The sequence below is a fragment of the Strix aluco genome, chromosome 25 (genome assembly GCF_031877795.1).
Source record: "Strix aluco isolate bStrAlu1 chromosome 25, bStrAlu1.hap1, whole genome shotgun sequence".
NCBI lineage: Eukaryota > Metazoa > Chordata > Aves > Strigiformes > Strigidae > Strix > Strix aluco.
The window spans coordinates 5620603-5646554 of record NC_133955.1 but is presented as its reverse complement, the minus strand read 5'-3'; the positions used below and the strand labels follow the sequence as shown (position 1 = coordinate 5646554).

General features: G+C 44.3%; 2 protein-coding genes across 18 annotated transcripts in view; both read right to left on the bottom strand.

The window, feature by feature from the left end:
• Positions 1-63: 63 nt before the first annotated feature.
• Positions 64-19134, bottom strand: ZC3H11A (zinc finger CCCH-type containing 11A). Of its 9 annotated transcripts, none has more exons than XM_074850394.1 (19): positions 18994-19134; positions 13307-13362; positions 11841-11894; positions 11243-11444; positions 10932-11051; positions 10043-10166; positions 9404-9607; positions 8953-9069; positions 8337-8417; positions 7764-7874; positions 6965-7027; positions 6606-6701; positions 6333-6398; positions 5284-5784; positions 4573-4646; positions 3584-3908; positions 3111-3280; positions 2634-2701; positions 64-2066 (listed from the first exon to the last, which is right to left on the bottom strand). In XM_074850394.1, the coding sequence occupies exons 4-19, from the start codon at positions 11294-11296 to the stop codon at positions 1802-1804; spliced, it is 2439 nt and encodes an 812-aa protein (XP_074706495.1). In that variant the 5' UTR covers positions 11297-11444; positions 11841-11894; positions 13307-13362; positions 18994-19134; the 3' UTR covers positions 64-1801. The 9 variants fall into 9 exon arrangements, with proteins under 9 accessions (XP_074706495.1, XP_074706497.1, XP_074706493.1 ...); XM_074850396.1 differs by having other exon boundaries at positions 19013-19134; XM_074850392.1 differs by having other exon boundaries at positions 11841-13362.
• Positions 19135-20812: 1678 nt separating this feature from the next.
• ATP2B4 (ATPase plasma membrane Ca2+ transporting 4) overlaps positions 20813-25952 on the bottom strand; it is an 87857-nt gene continuing 82717 nt past the window's right edge. For 7 of the 9 annotated variants that reach the window (XM_074849928.1, XM_074849929.1, XM_074849922.1 and 4 more), the window contains one exon: positions 20813-25923. In XM_074849928.1, the coding sequence (XP_074706029.1) occupies positions 25618-25923 (306 nt within the window). In that variant the 3' untranslated portion in view covers positions 20813-25617. The remainder of the gene's footprint in view (positions 25924-25952) is intronic. The other 2 variants (XM_074849930.1, XM_074849931.1) reach the window with 1 other exon arrangement.

Sequence of the window (25952 nt, the reverse complement as noted above, 5' to 3'; positions counted from 1 at the left end):
TGCGCCCCCCCAGCCCCCTGCCCCGGACCTCTGCGCCCCCCCAGCCCCCAAGACAGACCACGCTTTTCCTAGGCCAGGTTTATTTAAAAACACTGTTAACTGCTGTCCTAGGGAACAGTTCAACTAGCGGTGAAGGCGGAGGAGGCCAGACTACGTTTAATACAATACCTTAAATAGAATACAAATATAAAATGGAAGAATAAAATATTTACAGAAACCATGGCATACACCAAATCCCGTCTCCACGGACAGAGCCTGGGCGAAGGCTGACGGCAGAGCAGGAGGGGGAAGCCTTCCTGGCCGGGCTCTTGTGCACTCTTCCTCTCTCCCAAAGTCCCTCCCGTCCGTGTCCACGCCGGCAGGAGAAAGTCCTTCAGCAGGATAAAGGTGACCCTTCCAGAGCCGGAACAGCAGTTTTCTAAATTTTGGTTTCAAACCTTTCCTCTAGGAACTAAGACATCACAGTGGATTATCAAAGCACACAAGTGTTTTCTTCCAAAGAAAAAGTATTTACAATCAACTCAAAACTGGTTTTTCCTCTGCCAGCAGCAAACGCCTGAGGGCCCCTACAGCTTCACAAATCATAGTAGGAAGAGACTAAAGTTCTTCAAAAATTTAAGAAAAATAAAATATATCTGCTAGGGTGGCAGGGTACACAATACACCCCAGTCTCAGCTATTTTCTGCAGGGTCACAAATTCAGATCGCACCAAGACAGACCAGTAACCTCCAGCACGTACTCTGACACGGAGCTCAAGCCTCAGCAGTGGGGCAGGGGACACCGACGGGAGGATTCCCTGGGGCACGCCCCGAAAAGGAGAGCAGGGTTGGTCCTGCAGCAGTACCAGGTTCCAAGATCGCTGGGGCACACGCTCAGATGAAGCCCCCAGTGTCTGAACACGAGTCCCAGCAGCCGCCGCTCCCCGGCGGAAGATGAGGCAGCAGCTTGGGGGAACGATTCTTAGAACCAAGAGGCACTTAAACCAGTTCTTAGTTTACTAATTTACTGCAGACTACGAGAGGAATTGTGACTATCCACCCCCAGAATCCTATTCGTATCAGCAAAAAGCACCAAACCCCTCCCCTAGGCTTTGGTACAACAAAAGGGGCTGGGGGTATTCTGGCTGTACTGCAGAGCTGCTGCTTTTCACACTGACATTGTATCATCCCTGATAATTCAAAGTAAGGCTGGATGGACTGACCCCAACCACCACCCTTGGCAGCACGTTTGGTCCAAAATACTATGAGTAATTGTTCCGCTCCCTCCCATCCTGACGTTTTCATTAAGTTACCCTAAAAGATGAAAGTCAAAATGATAGCATACATAAATAAAACTCAAGAGTTGACATAGTAACTCCAGGCTTTAGATATCAACTGTCCAAGAAACAAGAATATCAAAGCTTTGAAACAGGCTGAACGTTGAGTTTTGTCAAGGGGGGAGGAAGGAAGAAGCTTCACGTTTAAGCCTTCAGAGCATCACTGAATCAGTAGGTCAGTTCACAGCCACCACAGTTCATAGCTGGGCATCTCTGTCCCAAAATAAACAAGTGCTTTGTCCTCTTAACACCGAAGGTAGCCACCGATAGTTACAGAAGGGATGCACACGACCTTGACTCTGACCAGCAGGGAAATTTAGGACAACTGAGTGCAGATACTGCCAATTTCTACCAGTTCAGCTGTGCTTTAAGACTCATTGCAAAGCCTCAGCCAGAAGAGGGATCACCTCTGGGTATCCAACAAAATACATAGTTTTAATTTTTTTTTTTTTTTTTTTTTTTTTTAAACTTGAAGACTAATGCAGTTCAGCTGTCAATCATTTCCGACAGTTCCAGGAGGAGGTCATCCTCATCCTTCCCTGGGTCCAGGTCAATTTCTGCTTCCAGTTTGCCTCCTGAGATTTCCCAAATAAGCTTCTCAAAGTCATCTTCTACAGATAAGGGTGCTTTCCCAGCCCCTGTGGAGCTCAACCGGCGTGTCTTTACTGCTACTTGTGGAGAAGCTGAAGTTGAGCTTGAGACCTCTGACTGTGCCACGGAGTCTGCCTGGCTTCCAAGATGCAGCTCAGGACTTGGAAGAACAAGAGAGAGAGCAAATCAGTGTATGACATCCTGTAACCAGAGAGGTGTTTTCTGCAAACCAGCTCTTAAAACTAGTTAATCCCTCCTACTCCTCAACTTTACACAGGGTTTGTTATTCAATTAACCTGGGGCTACTCTTAGAGAGCAATATATTAGGAGGTACATTTTTCAGTTTGGGGATTTATTCATGAAGACAGAGCATTTGGGGTCTGGCAAAGAAAGATCTGGGGTCTGGCAAAGAAAGTTCAATTTTTGTAGCCAGGGACACTTTGCCACCTTTACTAAATGACTGTAAAAAGGTTACTAAGTCAACCTCTTCAGGCATTCAGAAAAGCTGAAAAGTCACTGAAAAGCTGTACCAACTTGCAGCATTTTAAGAAAAGAATCTAAATAAGCATTCCAGCTAGCTGCTAAAAAATTATTTCAGATAAATGGTTCCTTTGTTGGATATTGGCATTAATTATTTCAAAACTCTGTTTTTTCCACATGTGAAAAAACCTTCTATTTCACGCGAAAGACACACTGATCAAGAAAAAGAACAAGTTGTGGTTGTTACCTGGCTTTGGGTTTTTCTCTCCCAGGTATGGAGACCAGGCTGTCCTCTGGCAAAGCAGGAACAACAGCCTAGGAAAAAGCAAGATGGTTTTTACAATACACAGGTAAAGGACTTTAGTAGATTCTTCCTCTGCTGCTTCTCCTCTGGCATTGCTGAGCCTTAACCAAAATACAGAACCAGGGAGCTCCTGAAGAAAAGTGTTCACTTCAAGTTCACCTTGTGTCTTTTATAAGAACACAGCATTAACAGACAAAATCCTTCACCCACAGAGAAGATCAGCAGAGTATTATGTAAATGCTGCCATTTATCGAATAAAAAGCAGAAAGGTACTACAACCGTCCTGTAGACCACTTCTGGATTTAAAAGGGAACAGGCACCCATAGAACATTTCAGTTTTCCATCTTTTCCCCAAGGGGAGGGTGAAACTTGGGCATAAATTTTACTGGGGACCCACTACGCCTCAGCCACTGTCCTTACCACAGCTGCTTTCTTAGCTGAAGGCTCTTTCGTATCCCCACCAGTGGTGCTCAGCGGTTTCACAGCCGCCACAGCAGAGGGATGACTCTCAGCTGCCTTTCGTTTCAGAGTCTGCTTTGTGGGGGAGGTGGTTTTCCCATCCAAAGGCTTCAGACACACCTTAGATTTGGCTACAGTAAGAAGAAGAGAGAATGGATACAGTCTTGCTCTACCTCAGGGAAAAAAAAAAAAAAACAAAACAGGTTCTCTTAACAGTACCATAATCCTTCCAGTTAAGTATATATGGCCAGCACAATTACACTGCCATTTCCCAGACTCTCAGCTGTATTTTCCACATAGTAAACTCTAGTTTACCAACGAGCCATAAAAAGGAGCAAAGAAGTTACAAAAAGGAGCCAGAGTTACAATGAGAAAATTGTCATCATCTGCCTTTTTGACCTAAAGTAACTCTTCAATGTACAGTCAACACTTACTTTTAGCTTTCCGTTCCAGAAGCTGAGCTGCCTGTTTCCCTGGTGATACAGCAGCATCCTTTCCTGGGCTTTCAACCCCATCTTCCGGAGATTTCACCAATACCTTCTTCGCAAGTTGATAAGCTGACCCTGAAACCACGCTGGATTCAGGACTCCCTGATGCTGGAGTTTTATCCTTGATGGCTTTTTCAACGGGAGACGGCACAGCAGCTGCCTCCTTCTGAAGCTTCTCTTCTTGGCGTTGTTTCAGTTGCCGCTTCTCCCTCATTATCTCTTCAAGGCTCTTCACTTTAACTGCAGAATTAGTTGCACTCTGATCAGAGGGCTAGAAGGAAACAAAAGAAGAGGACTAATAGGACAAAAATAGATTTCATTAAGAAAATCCGAGTGGCAATCTCTCCAAAATGGCTCCATGTGGAACAGAGCATGTTAATACCATTCAGATCTGACATTTTTTCCATGCTTTTCTATGGAAATACTGTTTGAAAAGCCTGCAATTCCCAACACAGCATGCTTCTTTAATAGAGCAGAAGACTCTAGCTGTAATCTATTACATTCTTTTTAAGCAACAGAGTCATGCAAGCTCTCCCATACAGCATTCACTGACACAGATTTCCTCCAACACGAAGCTCGAGCCTTTTCTAGTAAAATACTTACCTCAGGATTTTAAGCTATCCTTCCAGCCTGACAGATAAAGTCACCGAGAACAAAAACATTCCCTTCACATTAACCTCGCAGATTTTATCTGGTGCTAATAGGGTCTTCTTATTCACTGTCAGGTATAATAAGATTAATTCCAAGCTCGAGGATTACAATGTTGGCTGGAAACGCTATTGAAATTGACAGGGCTTACGACTTCACTGCAGCGCTCACGGAGTGCAGCAAGGAAGGAACACACTCAAACTGGGAGCATGCAGCAAGTTACAAACAAAACAACAAAATTTAGCAAAAATTGTATGAATATATGCATATCCTCACAAAGGACTCACCTCTGCAGGTGCAGAGATGGCTTTGGGAGAAGACTTGCTCAATTCCACTACCTTCTTTTCTTCTCTTCCAGGTGCTTTAACACAAGAAAAAAAAAAATCTGTCAACAGCAGAAATAAAGAAACCTGGTTACCTGTTTCTTTGGTGTGTTTATTTCCTCATGTCTAATAATGGGACAGAGGGAAAGGCTACAGCAAGGATTCCATGCAGCACTCGAGCTCTCTTTCCCTCAATCTGTCTCTTTGTACATGGCTTATACAATCTTAACAATGACATCTTTAATGCTCTGTCATTTCTGACAAAAACTGTCCCTCACACTAAGAAGCTGCTGATACATGATTTGCAAACACATATACATCGATAACGAAGTTGAACACCACATATGCTGAAGAGGAAGGTAAACTTGGATTCAGCACAGGAAAGATCTCGTACCACAAACAGATGGCAGAAAAAAAACAGAAGAGAGAAATTAGACTGTAAAGCTCCTCAATGAATGAGTTTTCCAGTGGGAAATACAGAAAATGGTCATGCAATTCATGGAAAATAATATGGTTGCATATTCTGGCACTTTCTTGCCTTTTGACTCTGTAGCCTTAAACTCTTTTATCCTCTAGTACACATAGAAGAGAAAAAGCAAAGTGAATCCTGAACAAACTGAATTTGCTTGATAGGGGAAGCGCTTCACCAGGGCAGGTCCCACACCATCTTATTACCTATTAGCTTTGTGATCCGTAACAATCTCCTCCCTGGCGGGGCAGGTTCAGGCTGTGCTGGTGGGGCTGGCACATTTTCTCCACTCTGCTGCATCCGCAGAGCTTTCTCCTGTTTGATTTCTTCCAAGGTTTTAATACGAACCTCTCCTGCTGGCTTGGCTTTACCTGCCGGCTCTGCCAGCTGCACTTTGCTGGGCACAGATGGAGCCAGTATGTTCTGCTTCTTGGGCTCGCTCTCAACTTTTGTCTTGGTAGGAAACTCTTCTGGTTTTGGCTTCTCTTCTTCCAATCGCTTCTGTCTTTTTTCAGCCAGGGCTCCTGAGAAAGTTTTGATGCGAACTGCAGGGGAAGGTCTTGGCCCCGAGCTGGGATCTTCTGTTTTACAACGTCCTTCAGTCTGGGGTTTAGCTTGAGGTTCTCCTCGTCTCTGATTAGCTCTCTCAAGACGGATTTCCTCCAGTGTCTTCACATGGATCTCTCCCGTTGGCTTAGCAGCCTTCTCTGTCATCATCAAAAGAAGAGAAGCACCAACGTTTAAGGAGAGTCCAACAATATTTAAAATCTCCAATATCTGTCACAGTACTAAGGAAAACTAGATATGAGTGTTCCCCAGAACACATCTTAGGACACTATCATTCTGCACAATATTCTCCTCCTCCTTTAAGCCACTTGTATTTTGAGGACCAGAGCTATCCAGCGAGTGCTGCTACACAAAAACCACTAGTCTATTTTATTTTGGTACTCTCTCAGACTGTGTCTCTCCGTCAGCATCTCAACCTCCTGCTCCTGGCAGTGGTTCTATTCTACTTGTGTGTAAGCACAGTGCAGCTTCTGACGGTTCACAGCAGGAGCATGAAACCTTGATGAGGCCCAAGTGGAAAACATACACACACACCCCCCTAGAGCCAGATCTCTGGCAGTGGCCATCAGGACAGCTTCAGCACTCAAGCAACAGGAATCAGGCAGGTTTTTTTTAAATTAACTAACAGGGCTGTACGGAAGTTCAAAGAAAGAAAAAAGGGGAAAGCCTATTTAATAGCAGTTATTACCTGTCTCTGTACTGGCCTGTTCAGAGGACAATCCTAGCCTCTCCTTCAGAGACTTGGGGACTTGAACTACAAGACAGGACAGAAAGAGTTTGGGAGAATGCATAAATCTCAATTTTGCATTCATGTTTCAAAATGAGACAGGAGATCACTTCACTGGGATTCAAAGTTACCTTAAGCCCTCAACTAACATGCAGAAAAAATTAGAAGAAAGACAACCAGAAAACCTAAACAGAAAATCTGTGCATCAAATCCAGATGTGTTTAGCAGCTGTACCTCTCTTTGGTGCTTTGTCAGCATTCTCCAGAATCTCTATCTTCTTCCCCAGCCTTTCAGCAAGGTTGCGCTTTAGTGGAAGGACACTTTTACCAGCTTCAGAAAGACAGAAACCAAGAAATACTTTAAGAACATTTCTCCAGAGGAGGATTTTAGAACAGTTAACCACAAACTTCAATTCTTCCAGATAGATTTTCTTCTATTTCCCTTTCAGTTGCTAACAGAATTTACCAACATTTTTGCAGTCAACACAAATCTCCTCCAAAATGTATTTTCCCTCTGTATACAGCAAAAATACCCTTAAATATAGTCACGTTTAGATGAGGGCACCCAAACAACAGCTCACAAAAAGCTTTTACCTATGGAGGCTTTCCGTTTTCCCAGTCTCTCAGCAAGATTCAGTCGAATCACAGGCTCCTCCCCTAAAACAAAGAATAAACTCTTTAGTGCACAGAAACCAGTAGCCAGTAAAAGTATTGTCCTTCTAGCCCAAAGATGCTCTTTTGGTAGCCAAACCTCATAAACAAATGACTACAAGCAGAAGTAGTTCTACACCTTTTTTGCCGTTAAAAGGAATCTGTGCAGATCTAAACATGACCATTTATACAGACTCATACTGCACTACTGTCCACAACTGCCACTGTCAGCCTCTTCAATGCCTCAAAAATTGGCTGTTGTATAACACCATCTTCTACAGGTCTCCCCTTTCATTAGTTCCCCGTTTTTCCGTTCTCCCCCTATTTGCATACTGACACTTGTTTTGACATTAGCCTCCCTCTGTTGCTACTGCACTGAACCCAACACTAACTCTGTCACACGCTGTCAGCACATTAGCTCATTCACAAATCTCACTCAACTTCAGGAACAGGAAAGTCAAATTAAGCACATTTGAGAGTCTGTAGGATGGTGATAATATATGATTAGCTACGGCTTAACGTCAGGCTGATAAAAAACACTTCTTGATCTTTTATTGCAATACAACAAACTCAGCACCTACAAATGCCAAATCTTTCCACTACAACCAGGGTCTCTAAGCATTAAAGCATGGTTTTAATTAGACAAGGCAGCACCAGCAGACTAACAAGTCTGAATTATCTCAATTACTACTAAACCTTTTGGTTTAGGAGCCATGAAATGGAAACTAGCATTCACTATTACCTTGCTTTGTAGACAGAGTCACAGTTCTCACTACTGTCCGTACATTTTCCTTTTCTGGTACAGGAATAGTCCGAGGTTGGAGCGGATGAACAGAAGCTCCTGAAGGACCTTCTGATCAGATCAACCAAAACATAAGGATGTTTAGGAAAAAAACCCAACCAAACCAACCAGAAGAACTATCAACAAAGACCAAAACCATTACTTATTCATTACTGTCAAACATACTATGGCCAGTGCATGCAAGTAAGAGAGATGAGGAATTTCCCCCTGATTTGCTCTTGCAATTCCAAACTAGAATACCAGCTGCATGAGTTGAGGAAAACAGGTTGCGTGACAAAGTAGCTCAAGGCCCCCAGCTAAACATGGAAGTCTGTCCCTCAAGCAGCTCTCAGCTGCAATCATCTCCCAGTCTGACCCCAGTAGTCTAAAAAAAAATTTCCTTTATTTTGCAAGTAATTGTATTCACCAACACATACCCAGCTATCCAGGTAATATCAGAAGGATAAAATAAAATAAAGAGGATGAAGGTGAATGGAAAGCAGAAGGATAAGAAAGTGGGAGGTATTAACTCACCACCTTGTTTTTTTGTTTTTTCCTTTAGTTTCTTCAGTTTGATTTCTTCAAGTGTCTTTATTCCAAAGTTTAAATTGTCATCTGAAAACACAAAATGGTTAATGAAACTGAGCCTTAAAGGCACATGCTGAAGAGCACAGTTCCCCAAGCTTCTTACAGCTCAGAACCTTTCCCGAGTATTTTGAATAAACCCTGTCAACACTCCCCTCAAGTAAAAAAAGCCATAGAACAGATGGTATTTTGGTAAGCAATTGGCACCTTTCTTCAGTCCTACTCCCATCCTACAGGGTAAAACCTATAGTTTTAAGCATTTTAATCCATCCACATGGTATTAGATTCCTCCATCATTTGACATGGCTTTCCACAATGTTCGAAAGGACATTTGCAGGCATTTAAACTCCATTCTGTGGCTCTATTTTGTTCTACAAAAGTAAACAGGGAGGAGTTTACCTGTCTGACCCAAGGGATATAGGACGTTATTAGATAGGAATGAGCTTGTGGAAATAACTGACTCCATCCAGCTACTCTATGTCCTACTGTATCTTTAGAACATACTGCTTTTGAATTATCTGTCAAATTCTCCTTCCAATCCATCCTACGACAGCTGTCAGAATACCTTGCTTTGTATTAGCATTGGATTTCCTCGTGGAAATTATCCGCAATCCATTATGGGCTTCTGTCGCTGGTTGCTGGACAGGTGTTTTAGTTTCATCTCCTTCTTCAGAAAGCTGGTCTGAAAGGCAGAAATAAACCTATTCAGTTATGGAGTAGGAATTAGACAAGATTTTTCATGTTTATGTAGCTCATACAATGAATTTCAGTCCACGGTTCCTACTCTGTTCATATTCTTAACTACAAACAGAAGCAATTGTTTATAGAAGGATTTTTTTTAAACAGTTATGTATTGACTTGACAAACTCATATAAGTGAAAGAACTATACTTGGAAAATAATATCTGGGACTCCAGACTCTTGTCTGTAGCTTTAACCACTACACAATTCAGGTATTCTGTGATTTATACATTCACTTACAGCAGAAATGCTTTCAAATAAGTAAAAGATGCTCACCATCATCATCTTCATCATCATCTGCAGCATTGATTACAACTGGAGGATGTGTAGGACTTGGGACATTTTCAGAGTTCTCCACTTTCATCACCCCCCTCAGCTGTGGAGACGGATTTGACTGGACAGAAAGTTTGTTTTGCTGCAGTGACATCTGAGCCATTTTCACATCGTCTTCTGCAGACTCAGGTGGACTCGGAAGCGCAGCTAGAGGAAGAGGAGGATCATTTGTAATTTGTCCGTTTAAAACTTTGACCCCAATGTTGCACTCTCTGCACAGATGTGGTAGATAACCCACCTGGCTACTAAATTTAGTTTCCTATTCCCCACCCCTGGTTACACTGTGAGCAATGGCTTCCCTTCACACATACAACTCACCACCCCACCACCCAAAAAGGATTAAATGAGGGGAAAGCAACCTGAAAGGGAAAGGTCACACGAAACACGGAGAAGCTGAGCATGAAAGAAAAACTTAAATAGCAGAATTACAATCCTTTTAGTTTAGAGCTTATGACTGCTGATTTCTCCCTGCACTCATAAATGAACAGTTAATTGATGTCTTCTATGGTATTGTTCCCACTCACAAGGAACGTTCAAAATTAACTATTTAATACTTAAAGAAAAAGGACCTAAGAAACTCACTTTTGCTTGGTGGTAAGAACAGTCCATCAACATAACGTCCTTTTGCGTGATGAAAAGCACAGTTGGATTTTTGACAGCCTACTGGCTGATTCTCCCAGTAGCAAGGAATCTCACTGCGTTTTTTCTGAAGACAGAAAAAAATAAAAGCTCATAGTAACACTCACCTTAGATTTGCAAAGAGACATAGTTTCACATCATGCCAGAGACAGGACTATTGCACTGCAGTGCTGAAATGTCATTCCAAAAGTCAATTTATCACCAAAAATATTTCAGGGCATATACACCAAGTTTGTGTAAGGTGTAACAACTACGTATTATCCACCTTTCCTACCGTTCAGCTTGAGAAGACAGGCACTCACATGTCAGTTCAGGGTGGGTTAAACTAATACTATGTGCAAAATACTGGGGAAAATGTCTTAAATTGCCTACGTTAAATCTATCCGAATTTATCTTTCGGAGCCTTAGTTTCTTCCCATCTTTTCTCTCCCCACCCTGTACCACCCCAAGAGGTCAGAACAACATTATCTGAAGAAATCCAGGACAGAAGAGACCCAAAAGGCCATTTTCAAGCCCAGCCCTCAGGACCCCAGTGCAGGCTGTTTACTACTGCCCTGCTTCAGCACATTTAAGCATTCTGATCGATGTGGTTGCTTTTGCCTCTGTTAAGAAAATATTGTCAGCACCTAAAACAAAAATTTCTTGCTGAGATATACTGAAGAAATTGATTTTTCTTACCCCAATTTCCTCCCACCCCCCTCCTAGTAATAGAAACCAGTATCATTTTAAAGCAAGTAAATCTATCATGTAAAAGCCCATTCGGTCCACCTACAGCAATGAAAAATGCTTTCAGTGATGTAGTTTGAGAACACATCTTTAGGCAAACACTCACATCGATTTCCATGTGTCTGAATCTGCAGATATTCCTGAAACAGCGACCCTCCTGCCAGAGCGTGCAGACAGTTTCATTTCCCAGAGCAGCTTCACAGTGGCGGAAGGAACAGCTGTCTCCCTGTAACCAAAAGAAATCAACAAAAAGGAAAATAAAACAATACAGCCTAAAAAAATGTACATGCTATTAGAACCGGGAGCAGAATTTAACTGCTTATTAAGTTAATGGAAATCTGTATGTCTCTTCCCACTCCTCTCTTAAAAACTAAAAAGGAAAAAACAAACCCTAAAGCAAAAGAAACCCAAACATACCTTGTTACATGTGGAATAGAAATAGAAGTAGCAGTCATCTCCTTGGTTAGACATAATGGACAAATTCGTAGGACAAGCTCAGGTTCTAATGGTTTGCTTAACAGGGACTTCCTCCAGCCTTGGCAAGAGCTGGCTTCACTCTTTCTTGGACTGAAAGTCTTCTGCTGGCTTGATCAGTGAAATCTTCTTTTTAAAAGTAACCCTAAGGAAAGGTATCAACAAATGAAAAATAATTAAGTAATAAACATTTTTACAGCTGCTTTCTGTTAATCAGATTAGTCTCTTAGGGAGGCAAGGTCTTGAAATCAGCTGGTCACAAGAACTATCCCAATACTAAGCCAAACTTCTGTAAAACTGCATGGGTTTAGTCAGCAAGTGTTCTCCCCTGTGTCCTTAGTAATAGTTAGATGCCTTGGAGCACGGAAAAAGTTACCACGTGTGGCTGTAAGCACAACAAGAGAGCCACTTCTTAAAAAATAAGTTGTACATCTGAGTCATCGGTCAATGATTAACTGTGGGTACTAATAATGTTTTTAAAAATACAACTGACATATTAAACATTATTTTCCAATCACCATGGATCTTCAAGTTCACGTACCTGGACAACTTCAGCAAAAGATATTGATCTTCAAAGACTTCCAGTTAACTTCTCCTGTAGGCCGAACCAACACTGAATCCGTGAATTAATAATAAAGGGGTAGAAAGAATTTTCCTCCTCACATTGCCAAGGGAACCTCTCATCCACAATTCAAACATAGGATGTGCTTTTAAACATCTTACAACTAATGGAGGAAGCAAGTCCATTTGAATACTGTCAGACTGGAGACAGCCAGGGTTAGTTAGCTCTTCAAAAAATAAAAAAAACCAAAAAACAAAAAAAAAAAAACCAACAAAAAAACCCAGTGCATTTAAAGATGAACTTGTGATTCAAAGTGGCTGCAAAAATGAGGATCCATCTTCCACAGCCGGACAATTTTAATTTTTTTTTTTTTTTTTTAATTTAAAATTCAGTAAGCTGCAATTTCTGGTCTTCAAGATTTCTTCACCTATTAAGAAAACACAAAAACCTTCCCCCATCTTTATTACCTGTACAGCAAAAACATACTTGTGCGTATAAATACACAAATATGTATATACATACACATATGTGTTTATACACACACCAAGAGCGAGTGATAATAAAGTCAGCGAGTGATAGTAAAAATTAGAATTTTGGGCTATTTGCCACGTAAGACTGCATAAAAAGGCTCTCATTTTGAGGGAGCTGGCAAAAATGAAAAGATCTACATAATATTTTGATGAATATGCCTTCAAAGCTGATGCTTTATAACATGAGTGATTTTGGGGCCAGCACACAAATATGCATACATATGTACATGCATACAGTATAAACATATCTATACACACAAGCGTGCACAGTATATGTTGTATGATCTCCGTATCGAGAACAACTTTTAGCCCTGATCAGACACGTAGAGTTGCAATCAATTAACAGCAGGGAGACAGCAGATCAAGGATACAGCAAGCTTTGAGAGGCAGGGAAATGCTCACTTTGCAAGTGGCATGGCTGCATGATACCAAGAATTTTGAATTACTTTGATTTTAGGAAATAATTTGTCTTCTTCTTACATCAGAGCAAATACTACAAGTTTGCCATCATATGCTGTTCCCTAATCCATCCATCCATCATTATCTATTGCTGCAAGATCACGGAAGGTTTGAAAAGATGGCTTAGGTCCAATTCAACAGCTGATGATTTTTTGGTGCCACCAGAGTGGAAATTGATTTTATTTAGCCACAAGCAGGTTTGGTTTTTGCCTTTTTTTTTTTTTTTTTTTTTTTTTAAGTGAAGTCAGATACTTTGATTCTTAATTTTTTTTTTTAAAGATACAAAATGCCATAAAACCTGCAACCAGACCAGATAAAGTTCAAATTAAAGTGATTCTGACCCCTTTCATTAAAATGCTGCACATTCCTGTGCAAACTATTTCTGACTCTTTCGGACAAAACTGAATGAAATAGTTCTTATAAATTAATAATAAAAGGTTGGAACCTTTTACTCACACAAACACTAGTGAATTTTCCAGGATATTTTTTTTTGGCAGGGAATTTTCCCAAATCTAAAATAAAGAGAGGAAAAGTTGGGTTCTCATATTAGTTATTGGTTTTTGACTGCTTGACAAAGGGAATAAAAACAGGAGTTAAGTGCAAGGCTTTCTTCCCTTCTTCAGTATCGAAGGGACTATTCGATTTTGACCTTTAGCACCTTCAAAAACAGACTTTGTGTCATGCATCTACTTCTAAATATTACTGGTGCTCCTTCACATAGAAGTTTGACAAGAAACTTTTTTCCAAATGCATTATCAATACCTCTGATAGTTAAATTAAATTTCAAGCAGACTTCCTCAGTTTGCACAAGCCAACACTTAAACAGATGGCAATTAAGGACCACTGCTTTGCTGAGCAGAGGCATTCAGATACAAATCAGAAGGAATTCACCATCTAGAAGGCAGCATTTCTTTTCCCTAGGAAGTGGGAGACACCTGTATAATGGATCATTACTATATCCTCCACCATGGAGGAAAAAAAAAGAAATCCCCTCAGATTTAGCTCTTTTGAATGCCCAAGCAGCTCAGCATTTTGCTTGTCGCCTTCCACAGTCCTGAGCAGACTTCAAGAGCTGTTCAGAATTTGAATGGATCTTGTTTAAGGAATGGGAAAAAAGCAAAACTTTAAAACAAACAAACAAAAAATTCAACAACCCTCCCCTCACCCGAAAAACAAAAATAAAAAAATCAAAATTCCAAACTCCACAAAAGTCCTCTAATTTAAAAAAAGGTTAAGTCAAAACTTTTTTTTTTTTTTTAAGCTGGTGTCAATTAACATGGCAATCTGAGCACTAAACAGAAATCAACTGAACTAACTTCTGAAAGTCTGTATGAAAATGAGTAACTCTGGTGCACTCAGCAAGTCTCTAATGCAAGTTGATGAGAATTTTAAACACTTTTTTCCTCCAGAACTCTAGTAAATTTGTTGTATTAAGAAATTTTGAATTCATTTTGGAAAAAAAAAAATAATTACAGATGCAGTAGCTAGGGGTCAGGAAAAACAATGCCACCACGTGCCATAAACTTCACCTTTGCTAAGGGAAGATAAACAGTACAATGAAAATCTGTCTAGTTGGTTTTACAAGCTTGTCTTTCTTGGTACTGAAGAAACAGTCCTACTTCCTGGTCTAACCTTCCAGCTCGCTGCCCTGCCTTTGTGCTGTACTGAATTTTTTTTGCACCCCAACGAATTTGTGAGAAAAGTATTATTGCACCTACCTGTGAGTACTTTTTGGTTATAAAGCACAAAGTATTTCACTTGGACAGTCTCTCTTGCTGGTCCGCTTTGTGCCTTTAATTTCTTATAAAAATATTAAAGATACTCAACACCCCTGTTTGTTAGGACAGTCAGATGACAGGAAGGAAGAGAACCAGTAACTACATGTTCTAACGCCTCTTTTCAATTGGTCAGCGTTACCCCAGCTGCAAAACAGCCGCAGCCTGCCCGTTAGCACCTCCACAGGCTGCAAGCGCAGTGCTGGGGGGTCACAAATGACATTACCATGCGTCCGTAAACCACGCATCTTCATGGCATCTGAAGCATGGAACAACAACCTCTTGCTAACACATCTCATTCTCCGCATGAAAATCTAAAGCTAAGTTGTCCAAAGGTGAAGCGGAATAGCAATAATTTCTACTCTTTACATTTGTTTTGGTCAATTCTAGTTGTTAAATACTGTCTAAACACGGACTGGGGGTTACAGCACTCAAGACCCACTCAGAGCAACTGCAAGGTTGCCAGTCAAGAAGGCAAAGGTTAAAGCAGATGATGGCCTGAGCTGCTTCTGCCATTGCGTTGGGGTCACCTTTCATCACGATCCGGGAGTTACTGCGAGGCACAGCTGTCCCTTACTGGCTGGAGCAACTCTATTTGAAGATACGCCACTTCAGGAACCCGAATTAGGACATTCTTCCTTAAGATGAGAGGCAAATCAATCTGCTCCTGAAAGGGCTGATTGGCCTGGTGTTTCTCTAACTGTCAAAGAATAACCCTGTACTGAAGCACTCGTCAGATCAGACACTGCTTCAGATCTGTCTTGAGCTTGACACATCAAGAGGCAGGAGAAGGAATTCTTCAAAGCAACCTTTACAGCAGGGATCTAGTAAAGTGGCCAAGACAAAGCGTTCAGATCTGAGCGCACCGCTCCGTTTCAAGCCTAAGATATTTCACCCATCTCCCAGTCCAAGAGCAACAGTGACACCTTTGATCTGGAAGTCTTTCCAAGTGCTCTGCAAAGCCAGAAGGATGTGACCGATGGCAGCACTTGTCTAAGAACTGCAGTTCCCCACAGGCCTCTACCTGCAGGCAAAGAATCTTGCACCCATCAGACATCTGGGACCACTGGATTGAACTGAGAATAGCCCCATTTTCCTTCCCAGGAGGATGCTGCTCCACCTTTTGCTGTTTTAAAGTCACTTTAACATATAAAAGGTAGAGAGAGGTTCACTGAGCAGCTATTTCCTGCTTCAAGTGATCATGTGGCAGATGGTTTGAATGCAGGATTTTCTGACGAATTTGGTAAGCCTTAGCAGAATGAACAAGGAAGTCTCTTAAGTACCTGCTAACCTGTTCTCAGTGCTCCTGTGCTCAAAATCCTGAATCATTAATTTTAAAATATAGGTAAAACATAGCAGTTGGCACCTTGCGATGTGCCCACAACACAGCATGTCAGAAGCTGGAAAGCCAGGGGCGAGGGGATTAAGGGAAAGCCACACACCAGTTTGGTAACTTGGTTCTTGTAGGACACTTTATACTGCAGAAGTTTTAGCAAAGCCAGTGGGAGGGAGCTGCCTGTTTTCTAAAAAGGGACTCCTGGTGCAGTGTCTCAGAAGATATCCAGTGGGCCATCACTGTCAGTAGTCCATGGTTGGTTCAGGGTCCACATATCAACAGTTAAATGCGTGGTTTTGTGTTGTGCTTTCTCCAAAGCCATGAAAAATGTTTCTTCTACAATGCTGTAAAGTCACGTTCTGGATGGAAACTGTCTAGTGCCACAACCTGTATGAACTTAAGTTGGCCTTGAAAAGAAGTGTCTTCAGTAACCAATTTTCTAATAGCTCTGTGTATCTGTTATTTAAGTGCATTCTCATACCTGAGTTCCTTCACAGTAGTATGTAGTTGAGATTCTGAGTCCCATAGTCAAGATCCATGTCCTTTCTCCTACCAGGCACCTGGCTTAGAAGGCAAAGACGGAACAGGAACACCCAAGCCTGGAGATGTTAAACCACAACTGGCTCTGAGCCTATCCGTTGAAAAGAAATAGTTCAATGCGTCACCTTCGGGGGCAAAAATTCACGTGGAACAGTAGAAAAATCCCGAGCTGCTTCCCGAGCTTCTGGTTACCAACAGCACTGTCGCATTCAGGCCCTGGCCCAGCGTGCAGGGTGCGTGGTCTGCAAGTGTTGCTGCAACACTGGAAGCACCAAGGCGAGTCCCTGCCCTGTCTGACACACTTTTTAAACATTGCAAGGAGCGTGCCAGGTATACCGAGGGTCAGCTGAGAAATTCCAGACAACAGATGTGTTTGCCCTCATTTCTGGCATCAAAAGGCTTTGTATTGCTTTCATGAAGAAAATCCCTCCATCTTCTCCAGAATCCTCTACTGCTGCAGCTGCAACGGCTGCACCGGTACAACCCACATCTACGGCAAATCTCTTTGACAGCTCTCGTTTACTGGGGCACATTTGCAGTTCACTCCTTCTCCTCTTCCAGCTGAAAAACCAGCCCGCTGGCTCTGCCACACCGTAACTGCCGACACGAGAGCTGAGAACATACGTCAAACTCCCACTTTCTGGGGAGACGGCCGACACAGACACATTACACGCACGTTCACCCTCCCTTACAGCGCTGACAGCTGTGACGCCGGCTGTCAGCCACAGCCCAATGTACACTACACTCTGCTTGGAGATGTCACCAAAGAGTCAGTGTCCCCTGATGAGTACCCGGCGTGCCACAGCTTTTTTTTTTTTTTCTCCCCTCCTTTTTTTTTTTTTTTTTTGGTCGGGAGGTGCACCAGGTGAACCATAGATCCAAAGTTCCACACAATAAAAGTATTTGCTCTTCCTCCAGGCAACAGAGCATGCTTTAACACACTGCATTCAATAAGGAAGCTCGCTCCACCTTGCCCACTGAGTACACGCAGGTGTAGCAGTACCTCTAAGTCCCAAATCCTTAACAAATTTTTAGATAGCACCAATTTTTAAGGTAGTGGCTTTCCCTTAATGCATAACCCCTTCTTTCCTATATTTTTAATGGGTGGCTCTGCTCTATCGTTCTTTCTGTCCAACAGCTTTTCCTCCTCGGTGTCCAAACAGGCATAGGGAATCAATTCTAAACTAAGGGGACTGTTAAAGCTGCTGCATCTACTCTTGGGTGAGACAGGCATACTTAAAAAAAAAAAAAAAGACACTAATTTTTTTTCTATTTCTGAAATCAATGATTCATCTTCTTTACTGAAATGTTTTACTAAATCTCAAAGAGTCAATTTCCCCTGGAAGCAGCCATTTGGATGGGTACCATTTTAGATGAGAAGCAACAGCTAAAGGAAGTTTTCTCTAGACAAGCTTTCCTCCAGAAGCACCTGGCCATTCAGCAACAAATCCAGCCTATCTGTTCAGCCTGATCAGTTTAATGTGTGTCTAATTCAACCACTGTGGTGGTTGTGATATCATTTCAAAAGCCCCTATTGCCACTAGATCTCCTTTTTTACAATCAAATAACACTGTTTCATTTTGAAAGCATGTCCCAGAGCTCAACTCCCGAGTGCAGTGCGCACCCCAAAGCGCCAGTTCTGGGAACAGTGTGTAGGCTCTGCATACTGATCCCTGCAACAGTAAAAATCACTTTTGCATTTTCGTTATAGACATCCACGTAAAAAACAGAAACCTCTTAGATCCAATTCTTGAGAAACAAAAACAAACGTCACCCAATTGGGTTGTTTTAAACAACCTAAAGCAGAAATTAAGATGACAACCGGGTGCATCCAGAGTTAGTCAGATCCTGAAGGCAGTTCCTCTGGGGAGCGGAGGAGCAATTTGTCAGATGACTACATTACAGCACGCCCCTTATACGCATTGCTACAAAAGGCAGGCACAAGGTTTTAACTGAAAATAACATATACTCATAAGGCACCTGCACTGGGGTCTTCAATTTGACCAACCTCTCTAGAACCTGACCAAGGACTCAGTTTCCCCGGAAGACCACCGGGGGAGGGGAGAGCCCGCAGCCAAGCCCCGTGGAAAGGCTGACGGCCAAGGAAAGGGCAGAGGTGGGGAAGGGGAGAGCTGCGCCCTGGGCTGCGGCCCTGTAACCGGGACAAGAGGAAACCTTGGGCCTACCTCGGGCAGCGGGGAAACAGCTCCCCCTCTCTAAAGTCCCGGGGCGCCGAGGCCGGGGAGAACACCTTACCCCCGGCACCGTCCCCGGAGAGCCCGTACTACCCCAGGGGCCCCAACGGCCTCCCCCCCGTCCCGCCCCAGCGGCTACGGACACCCCGGTGGGGAGGGCTCGGGGACGCGGCCTGGGCCGCCCGCCCCGCCAGACGCGGGGGACGCGGCCTGCTTCCCCTGAGGGGAGCGGAGGGGACCCGGGCCTGGCAAGAGGCCATTCCCCAGCCCCTGCGGTCTACGAACGGCTCTAGTTACCGGCGAGCAGGGACTTTACCGAACCCCAGGGGACCGCCGCTGCCGCCGCCGTGTCGCCTCGATCCGCCAGAGCCGCCGCTCAGGCCGTTGCCGTCCCCGCTGCCAGCCTCAAAGATGGCGCCTAACGTACGGGCAACGTCAACTCACCCGTGGCTAAGATGGCGGGCGTCACGGCTTCACTAGGACCCACTTCCGGCCGTTGAACGGGCGGGGGCGGATCCCGCGCAGGCGCAACGGGCAGGAGGCACCGCCCACCGGAGCCATAAAAGCGAGGCGGGCGGGACCTCTAAACGAAGCGGGACGGGTGGGTTTTTCTGCGTGTTCCTTCTCTGAGGGATCCTGCCAGCGCCTCTAAGCCCAGACAAAGCCTTTACTTATGGCGTGGAGAGTGCCCCCCTTCCCGTCCACCTCTGCCTGGGCTGCGGTGCCCCACATCCACCTTCCTGTCAGGGTGTGTGCTGCTGCCGCCATGGCACCAGGCCTCAGCCGGTGAGACAGCCGTCCCTTCCCTCATGCTCCCAGGTGCCTCAGTGTTACGCTTTCCAAGCCAGAGGCTACTTCACGTTTTCAACCCAATTTCCCGGGCCGGCAGGCACTTGCCCTGGGGCCTTGAGACACCTCAGGCTGGGCTGTGCCCTAGGGAGGGAGGCCTGGGCCTGGCTGGGGTGTTTTGGGTAGCAGCCATTTCCCGGTCAGCGTGAGCCTGCCAAGACTTCATGGCAGATCATAGACCTAAACCTGCTTCCTCTGCTTTTCTCCTCTCTGTCCCAGTGTGCTGGTGACCTGCTTTCCCTGGTTTGATCCCAGCAGGAGCAGTGTCCGACCTCAGGAGGAGGGTACCGGGGACAGCCCCACCACAGTACAGGCACAGTGGGCAAAGCCATTTCCTCTATTAAATGACTAAAAGTTCTCTGATTTATTTCTTTCTTTGCATCCAGCCTGAACTATGTTTAAAAAAAGATGTAATTGTGGCTGTTCTGTTTAATTCAGAGCTGGAGGACGCTGTCAGCACAGACGCCTCCCCAAGAAAGCAGGAAAGAGGGTGACGCTGCACAGTAAAGCTTTTACACCCTGTTCATATCCCCTGGCGTCAGCTCCAAGGGTCAGGCAGCTGAGAAGTTTTAGATTGAACTTTCTCACTGACAGCCTCGCCCAGCTTGATGAGCATTCTCATCATGGCTTGGCCTTGGAGTTATTAAATAGAGAAGCAACTGCCTCTCCACTGAAGCCAGGGAGTTAAACAGATCCAGTGCAATCAACCTGCTTGGAAATGAGAGTATTGCAGGGGCTGGTTGCTTTTATTTCCCCTTATTCTTCTTGCCTGGGCAAAGTGCCTCTAGGGAGGCAAAATAGTCTCAGTAGGGAGGCAGGACATGGCTGGAAGCCAGTCCCCAGGAGATGGAGATCACAACCTCCACCTTAGAGGCACTGCAGACATGGCATTGGCGAAGGGGACAAGGGAGGATCTTTGCTCGCAGGCAGCTCGACACATAGCCCAGGAGCACCGGTTTGGGTGGCATTTGGCAGCCAGTTCCGGACTTTGCTTGGAGATGGAAGAAGCTGTGCTTGAGGCAAAATGCTGGGTGCAACCAGCCAGCCCCCGCCTCTCAGTAGCGAGGCTTATACAGCGAGAAAACCCACACCAAGGGCTGCTTTTGTAGCGGCAGGGTTGCTTTTGGTCCCCATCCCTTTTTCCACCCCGCAGGCCCCGCTTTCACACTCCGGCTCGCTCCGATGGGAAGCCCAGCCATTCATCCAGTGCTAGGAGAGGATGTGGGATTGATTTCACAAGCTGGTGGACACACTGAGGACGTCATAGTTACATGTGGGCACATTTTATTCTCTGGATGCACTTGCGCATTGTTTCAGCTCAACAGCCAAAGCTTTATTGATTCAAAACCGTTACCCTTCTCCCCCACCCCACTTTTTTACTATGCACCCCCTTTCCCACCCCTCAACCACTCCTCTGCTTCCACTTTGAGTATTATCTCTGCTTGGAGTCTGTTTTCTCAGAAGAAGCCAACTGACAATTCATTCAAAATTTTTTTCTCCCAAGAACCATATAAATTACATGCAAAACATTGTACATAGAGATTAATATCAAAATGCAATACAGATCAGGTGCACTTTAAGCTGGACTCTAGGATATGGCAAACACACCAGGGTACATATTGCTTTGAAACCACCGTTTTTTTTTTAATGTCATGCATACCACATAATATTCAGTCTTTTGTTTTGTATTTTTCTGTTTTTATACAAAAATACCAGTGCTTATTATACTTAGTTACTGGAAAAGAAAAACTCAGATCTGCGTGCCCTCTTCAAAAGAAAGTTTTGTTGTGAGAGCATTGGATAAATATATATACACACATAAATGTTGATTTAATACTGTATATATATATATTTATTTAAGGGGAGGAAATAAACTAAAGGCAGTTTTAGCCATGGGCTTTGCTGAATGAAAATTTTAACTTGTATTGAGCAGAAGGATATCAGAGGCAGGACAGCCAGAGATCAGCCAGTCTCGGTGGCAGAGGACAGCCTTGGCAGAGAGATGCTGGAGAGGAACAGCCAGGCAAGTAACACGCTGGCATGACCCCACAGCCTCGCTGTTTGGGGCAGGACCAGGAGAGCAGTACCCCCACGTCGCCGTGCCCCGCAGGGGAGAGCTGGGTTTGCAGGAGGGCATTTTACCGTGCCTGCTCCAGGGGTTGATAAACTTGTAGGAGCTGGACCAAGTAGTGAGAAGTGATGGCAGGGAGGTACATGTGTCCTTCCCCCCGAGAGGTACAAAAGCTTGCAGGGACTCTTCTTCGAGGTGCTTGGTCCCTCCAGTCACAGAGGGCAACAGGATTTGGCAATGGCATCTTGGAGATGCCCTCCCTGGATCTGGGATGGGGCTTTTCCCTTCACCCCAACAAGCATTTCTAAAGGGGCTGAGCACTACAGGACATCTATCTACTCCTCAGCTGGGGAAAGCCAAAGGCTGCCCATGCTAAAATGTGGTTTAGTTTTTTTCCTTCTTGAGATTGTTCCAAAATTTTCCTCAAAGCTTATTGCACAAAACCTTTGAAAATTAAGTATAACCCCTGTGCAAATCAAAGGAAACCTTATCACATAATGCAAATGCCTAAAAATGCCTGTTCAGCAATGCACACAGGACGTGGTGTAATGTCTTTGGTACCAATCCGCCAATTTATTTAACAGAAAACCACCACCACCACCAGAGACCCTACTGTTATTAAGAACTGGATGCAAAATTATGTTCAGAGTGTTTTAATAACAAAGCATTCCAAGGCAAGTTAACACGTATCACAGGGTATGACTTCGGTTCCTGTCTGGCATGGCACTCTCCCCCGTGCACACTTGTGGCAGTTCAAACAAAGCAAAAAAAAAAAAAAAAAAAAAAAAAAAAATCTCCCCCTCTTTCAAGGCATGTTGCAAAGAGTCCCCAGAAGTTCATGCTGCCAACCATGCCTTTCAGCGTAGAGCACCAATCTCCCCCAACTCTTTTGTAATGTCCTCAATAACTTAACCCAATAGTCATCTGCTGCCAGTATATCACTGAAACTAAATAGAAAAAAAAAAAACAACTTTACAGAAAAGATGTATGCACAATAAACGTTTATACTTTAAGCAACCAGCCATACCAACATAATTTATATAAAAAAACATTTGTGTCATCCAACTAACATCTAGTATAAAGATGGCTGCTCAGAGAAAAGGAAGCTGACTGGCATCCGATCGCTGATACACTGAATTAATTACCTGTCCCTTTGAACTGCCGTCACACAGTCACGCGCCGTTGCAGACGCGGGACTCAAGATTTATTTATTTTTTTTCTTTAAACAAAATACATATGGCTGACGTAAAAATATCAGTTTCTGATCTAAAGAAAACTATATTTTTTGCATAATATTTATATATAATTATTTCTCCCCCTCCTAATATGGAAACTAGAACAACAACAAAAATATATCAACTGAAGAACAACCAGACCCTTGTGGCAACCTGCCAGTCACAGATTTCTGGGAGTGACTTTGAGAGCCTCCAAAGTTGGCTTTTTGTTGGTTTGAGTTGGTTTAAGTCTTTTTTTTTTTTTAAAACAGGTCTGAGGTATTAAAAAAATATCAAAAGAAAAATTGGTGTGTGTGTCCCCCCCCAAAGTATTCAATAAATATTTATGTAAGCTTGTAAGAACACCCTATTTTCATCCTTTTTTTTTTTTTCTTTTTTGCAAGTATTTAAAATAGAAAAAGTGATCTTTTAAGCAATGTCACCTTTAGTACAGAACCAAACCCCACAACCACCCCTTTTGTCTTTCCTGTCACCACTTGTGTATAACCCAAGAAAACACACCCCCCCCCCCCACCCCCCGGTCCTGCCCAAGGTATTTTTTCAGCTCGTGTGAAGAAGGAACGGGGAGGGCAGCGATGGGTTTGTGTGGGCAGGGGGCTTGACACTGAATTTGCAATTGAGATGGGCAGTGGTGGCAACTTCTTCTTGCTGTTGGCAGTGTACGGAGCCCAGCCTTCACCCCCTTTGCCAGCACCGAGGCAGGAGACCTGGGAGAAGGACCTTTCCTCAGCTACTTGGGGCAGGAATGGGGCGACCTCGTCCTTCCCTCCTCCCAGGCCAAGGAAGGGACGAGTCAGTGCTGGGCTGGAAACAAAACAAAGACACTTGGTTTGTGTTGTCGTTTAAGGAACACTTATTTCTTGGCAAAGTACTGGGCCCTCGCGTGGCAGGCGGTGCTGCAGGCAGTGCTCGGAGAAGGCACGGGAGATTCTGCTGTGCGTTCTTAAAGGAAAAAAAAAAAAAAAAAAAAAAAGAAGAAACCAGCCAGCCCACTCTCTCGCTAAAACCTCTCTGCTTCCAGGGATGGAGGCTGGGCAAAGACGATGACGTTGTACAGCCAGTTACAACCAGGTTCTCTCTGCTTCCAACCAAGCCAAACAGGACGAAGGAGAGAAGGCAGCAGAGCTTCCTCCAGCCCTGCCTGCCTGGGGCCAGTAATCTGGGGTGCACCAGCAAGAGCCTGCGAGGAAGAAACTAAGCCCAAGTAAAGCAAAGTCCTGCCTCCTGCTCAGTCCCATGGCTTCACAAGAGGGTCAGAGCCAACTTGCCCAGGACACCTGGGGCCTCTGCTCCAAAAAACCAGGACTCTAACAGTTACAAGAAACCAAGGTGAGGCAGGACGGAGGGTGAAGAGATGACCTTCAAAACAGCAGCAAGCGAGGCAAAGCCTCCATGCAGCACCTTCTCTGGAAAACCTGCAGCCAACCAACCAACCTGCCACCTCTGCAAGGAATTGCCTCCACTGGCAAATCAGCTACAGAAGTCCTACGGAAATCAAGGGTCCTCCCATCGGCCATGGAGCCTCTCTCCCTTCCACCAGCTAAAGAGACAACCTGACTCATCCCTTCCATGATCTAGGAGGTGCCCCACTGCACTCAACAACCCAACGCTTGCTCTCTGTTCAGCCTGCTAACACTGTGGCAGTGATGTGCAGAGCTGGTGGGCATGGCTGGAGCATCCTCTGGGGTTCCTCAGCAGTTAACCAGAGCTTGTACTCCAAGGCTGAAGGATCATTTAACCCAACAGTCCAGACAAGCCAGAATGGGCAAAAGTCCCTCTGCTCTTGATGGCAGGAGCCGTTAAACCTTTGCAAGGCTCTCGCCAGAAGTTTCATAGCTGTTCAAAAGCAGCAGAGATGCATCTCTTAAGACTCCCCAGGAAGAAGCCCCGTTTCTCACAACCATGGGGTTTTTCTTCACCACCTTTCCACTGCCAGATCACCTCCACCTTCCTTTGTAGAAAAATCAGAATCTTTTACATCCAGCAAGGTTACAAGCCAAGTCACCTTCATTCCTTGTCTACCAATTACTGCTTTGGAAACAGAGAGAGAAAAGTGTGCGTGCACACACAGAGGAGGAACTGTAAAGGCTAGGTACCATTTTTCAAGGTGGAAGACTGGTGTACATCCCTGTATCTATCAACCTGTGAGTAAACACCTTCCCCCTGGCTGGGTTTTTTTTATTTATTTTAAAATTTTTTGCACTAGAGTGCTAACTCCCCCACTTCCCACTGTGAAGTTACTGGGGGCAAATCCCACAAGCAAAGAACAAACCCCAACATTAGAAGAAAACCCTAAAAACCACAAGTGGAAAAAAAAAAAAATAAAGTCACAAGTGCACCCCAGCCCTCAGGCTGAGAGCGTGCATGTAAGACTACAACAATTTGAACTTTCTTGAACATGCATTTTTCAAAGTGAAACCCCCCAACAGACGTATGGAGCCCAACTCTCGGAGAGGAAATAACCTGGCTGCTTCACTTGGGTGAGTACCACTGAAAATTAGGGATGGAGATGCACAATTTTGGCTTAGCCTCTCTCCCAACACCCAGCATCGTGGTACTCTGGTTCCCACTGCTAAATAATGGTAAAAAAAAAAAAAACACAACAAAAACAAAACAACAAAAAAACCCCAAAACAAAACACCAGAACGATATACGTATGAGCAGTTTGACACGAAGTGACCGCAGTGTGTGATCAGTTACTGGTGCCAATATCACACATGGCGAGGGGCGAAGGTGGAGGAGGAGGGGGGGTTCGAAGTTCTAAGGTCAAACCGATGTCTCCAAGCTGTGTAAGGGGCTTTCAGGCTCCGGGACGGTGACCTCAGCTTGATCGCTGTCCACTGCATTGTTATTTCTGTTGAGGGATGTCGATCCACCCAGGCTACCCCCACCTCGCTTTTTGAGTCCATCAGTCTCGGGGTCGTCTTCAGCGCCGTCAAGGAATGGTGTTCGAGGCTCGTCTTCCTCCAGGATGAACTCTGGGTGAGTCATGAAGTTATGGATGGAGCTTCTGGATTCGGGTTTCTCGAGGCCTTCGTACAAGGAGCTACGGAACGCATTCACCACTTTGATCTGCCGGGAGGCGAGGAGCATGGGGGATA

Coding starts and splice junctions, on each gene's coding strand:
- ZC3H11A (XM_074850392.1), bottom strand. CDS start 11,296: ATGTCTAACCAAGGAGATGACTGCTACTTCTATTTCTATTCCACATGT. Junction 10,167..10,931: donor TCAGACACATGGAAATCGAT/GTGAGTGTTTGC, acceptor TTCTGTCTTCAG/AAAAAACGCAGTGAGATTCC. Junction 5,785..6,332: donor ACAGGCCAGTACAGAGACAG/GTAATAACTGCT, acceptor TGATGATGACAG/AGAAGGCTGCTAAGCCAACG.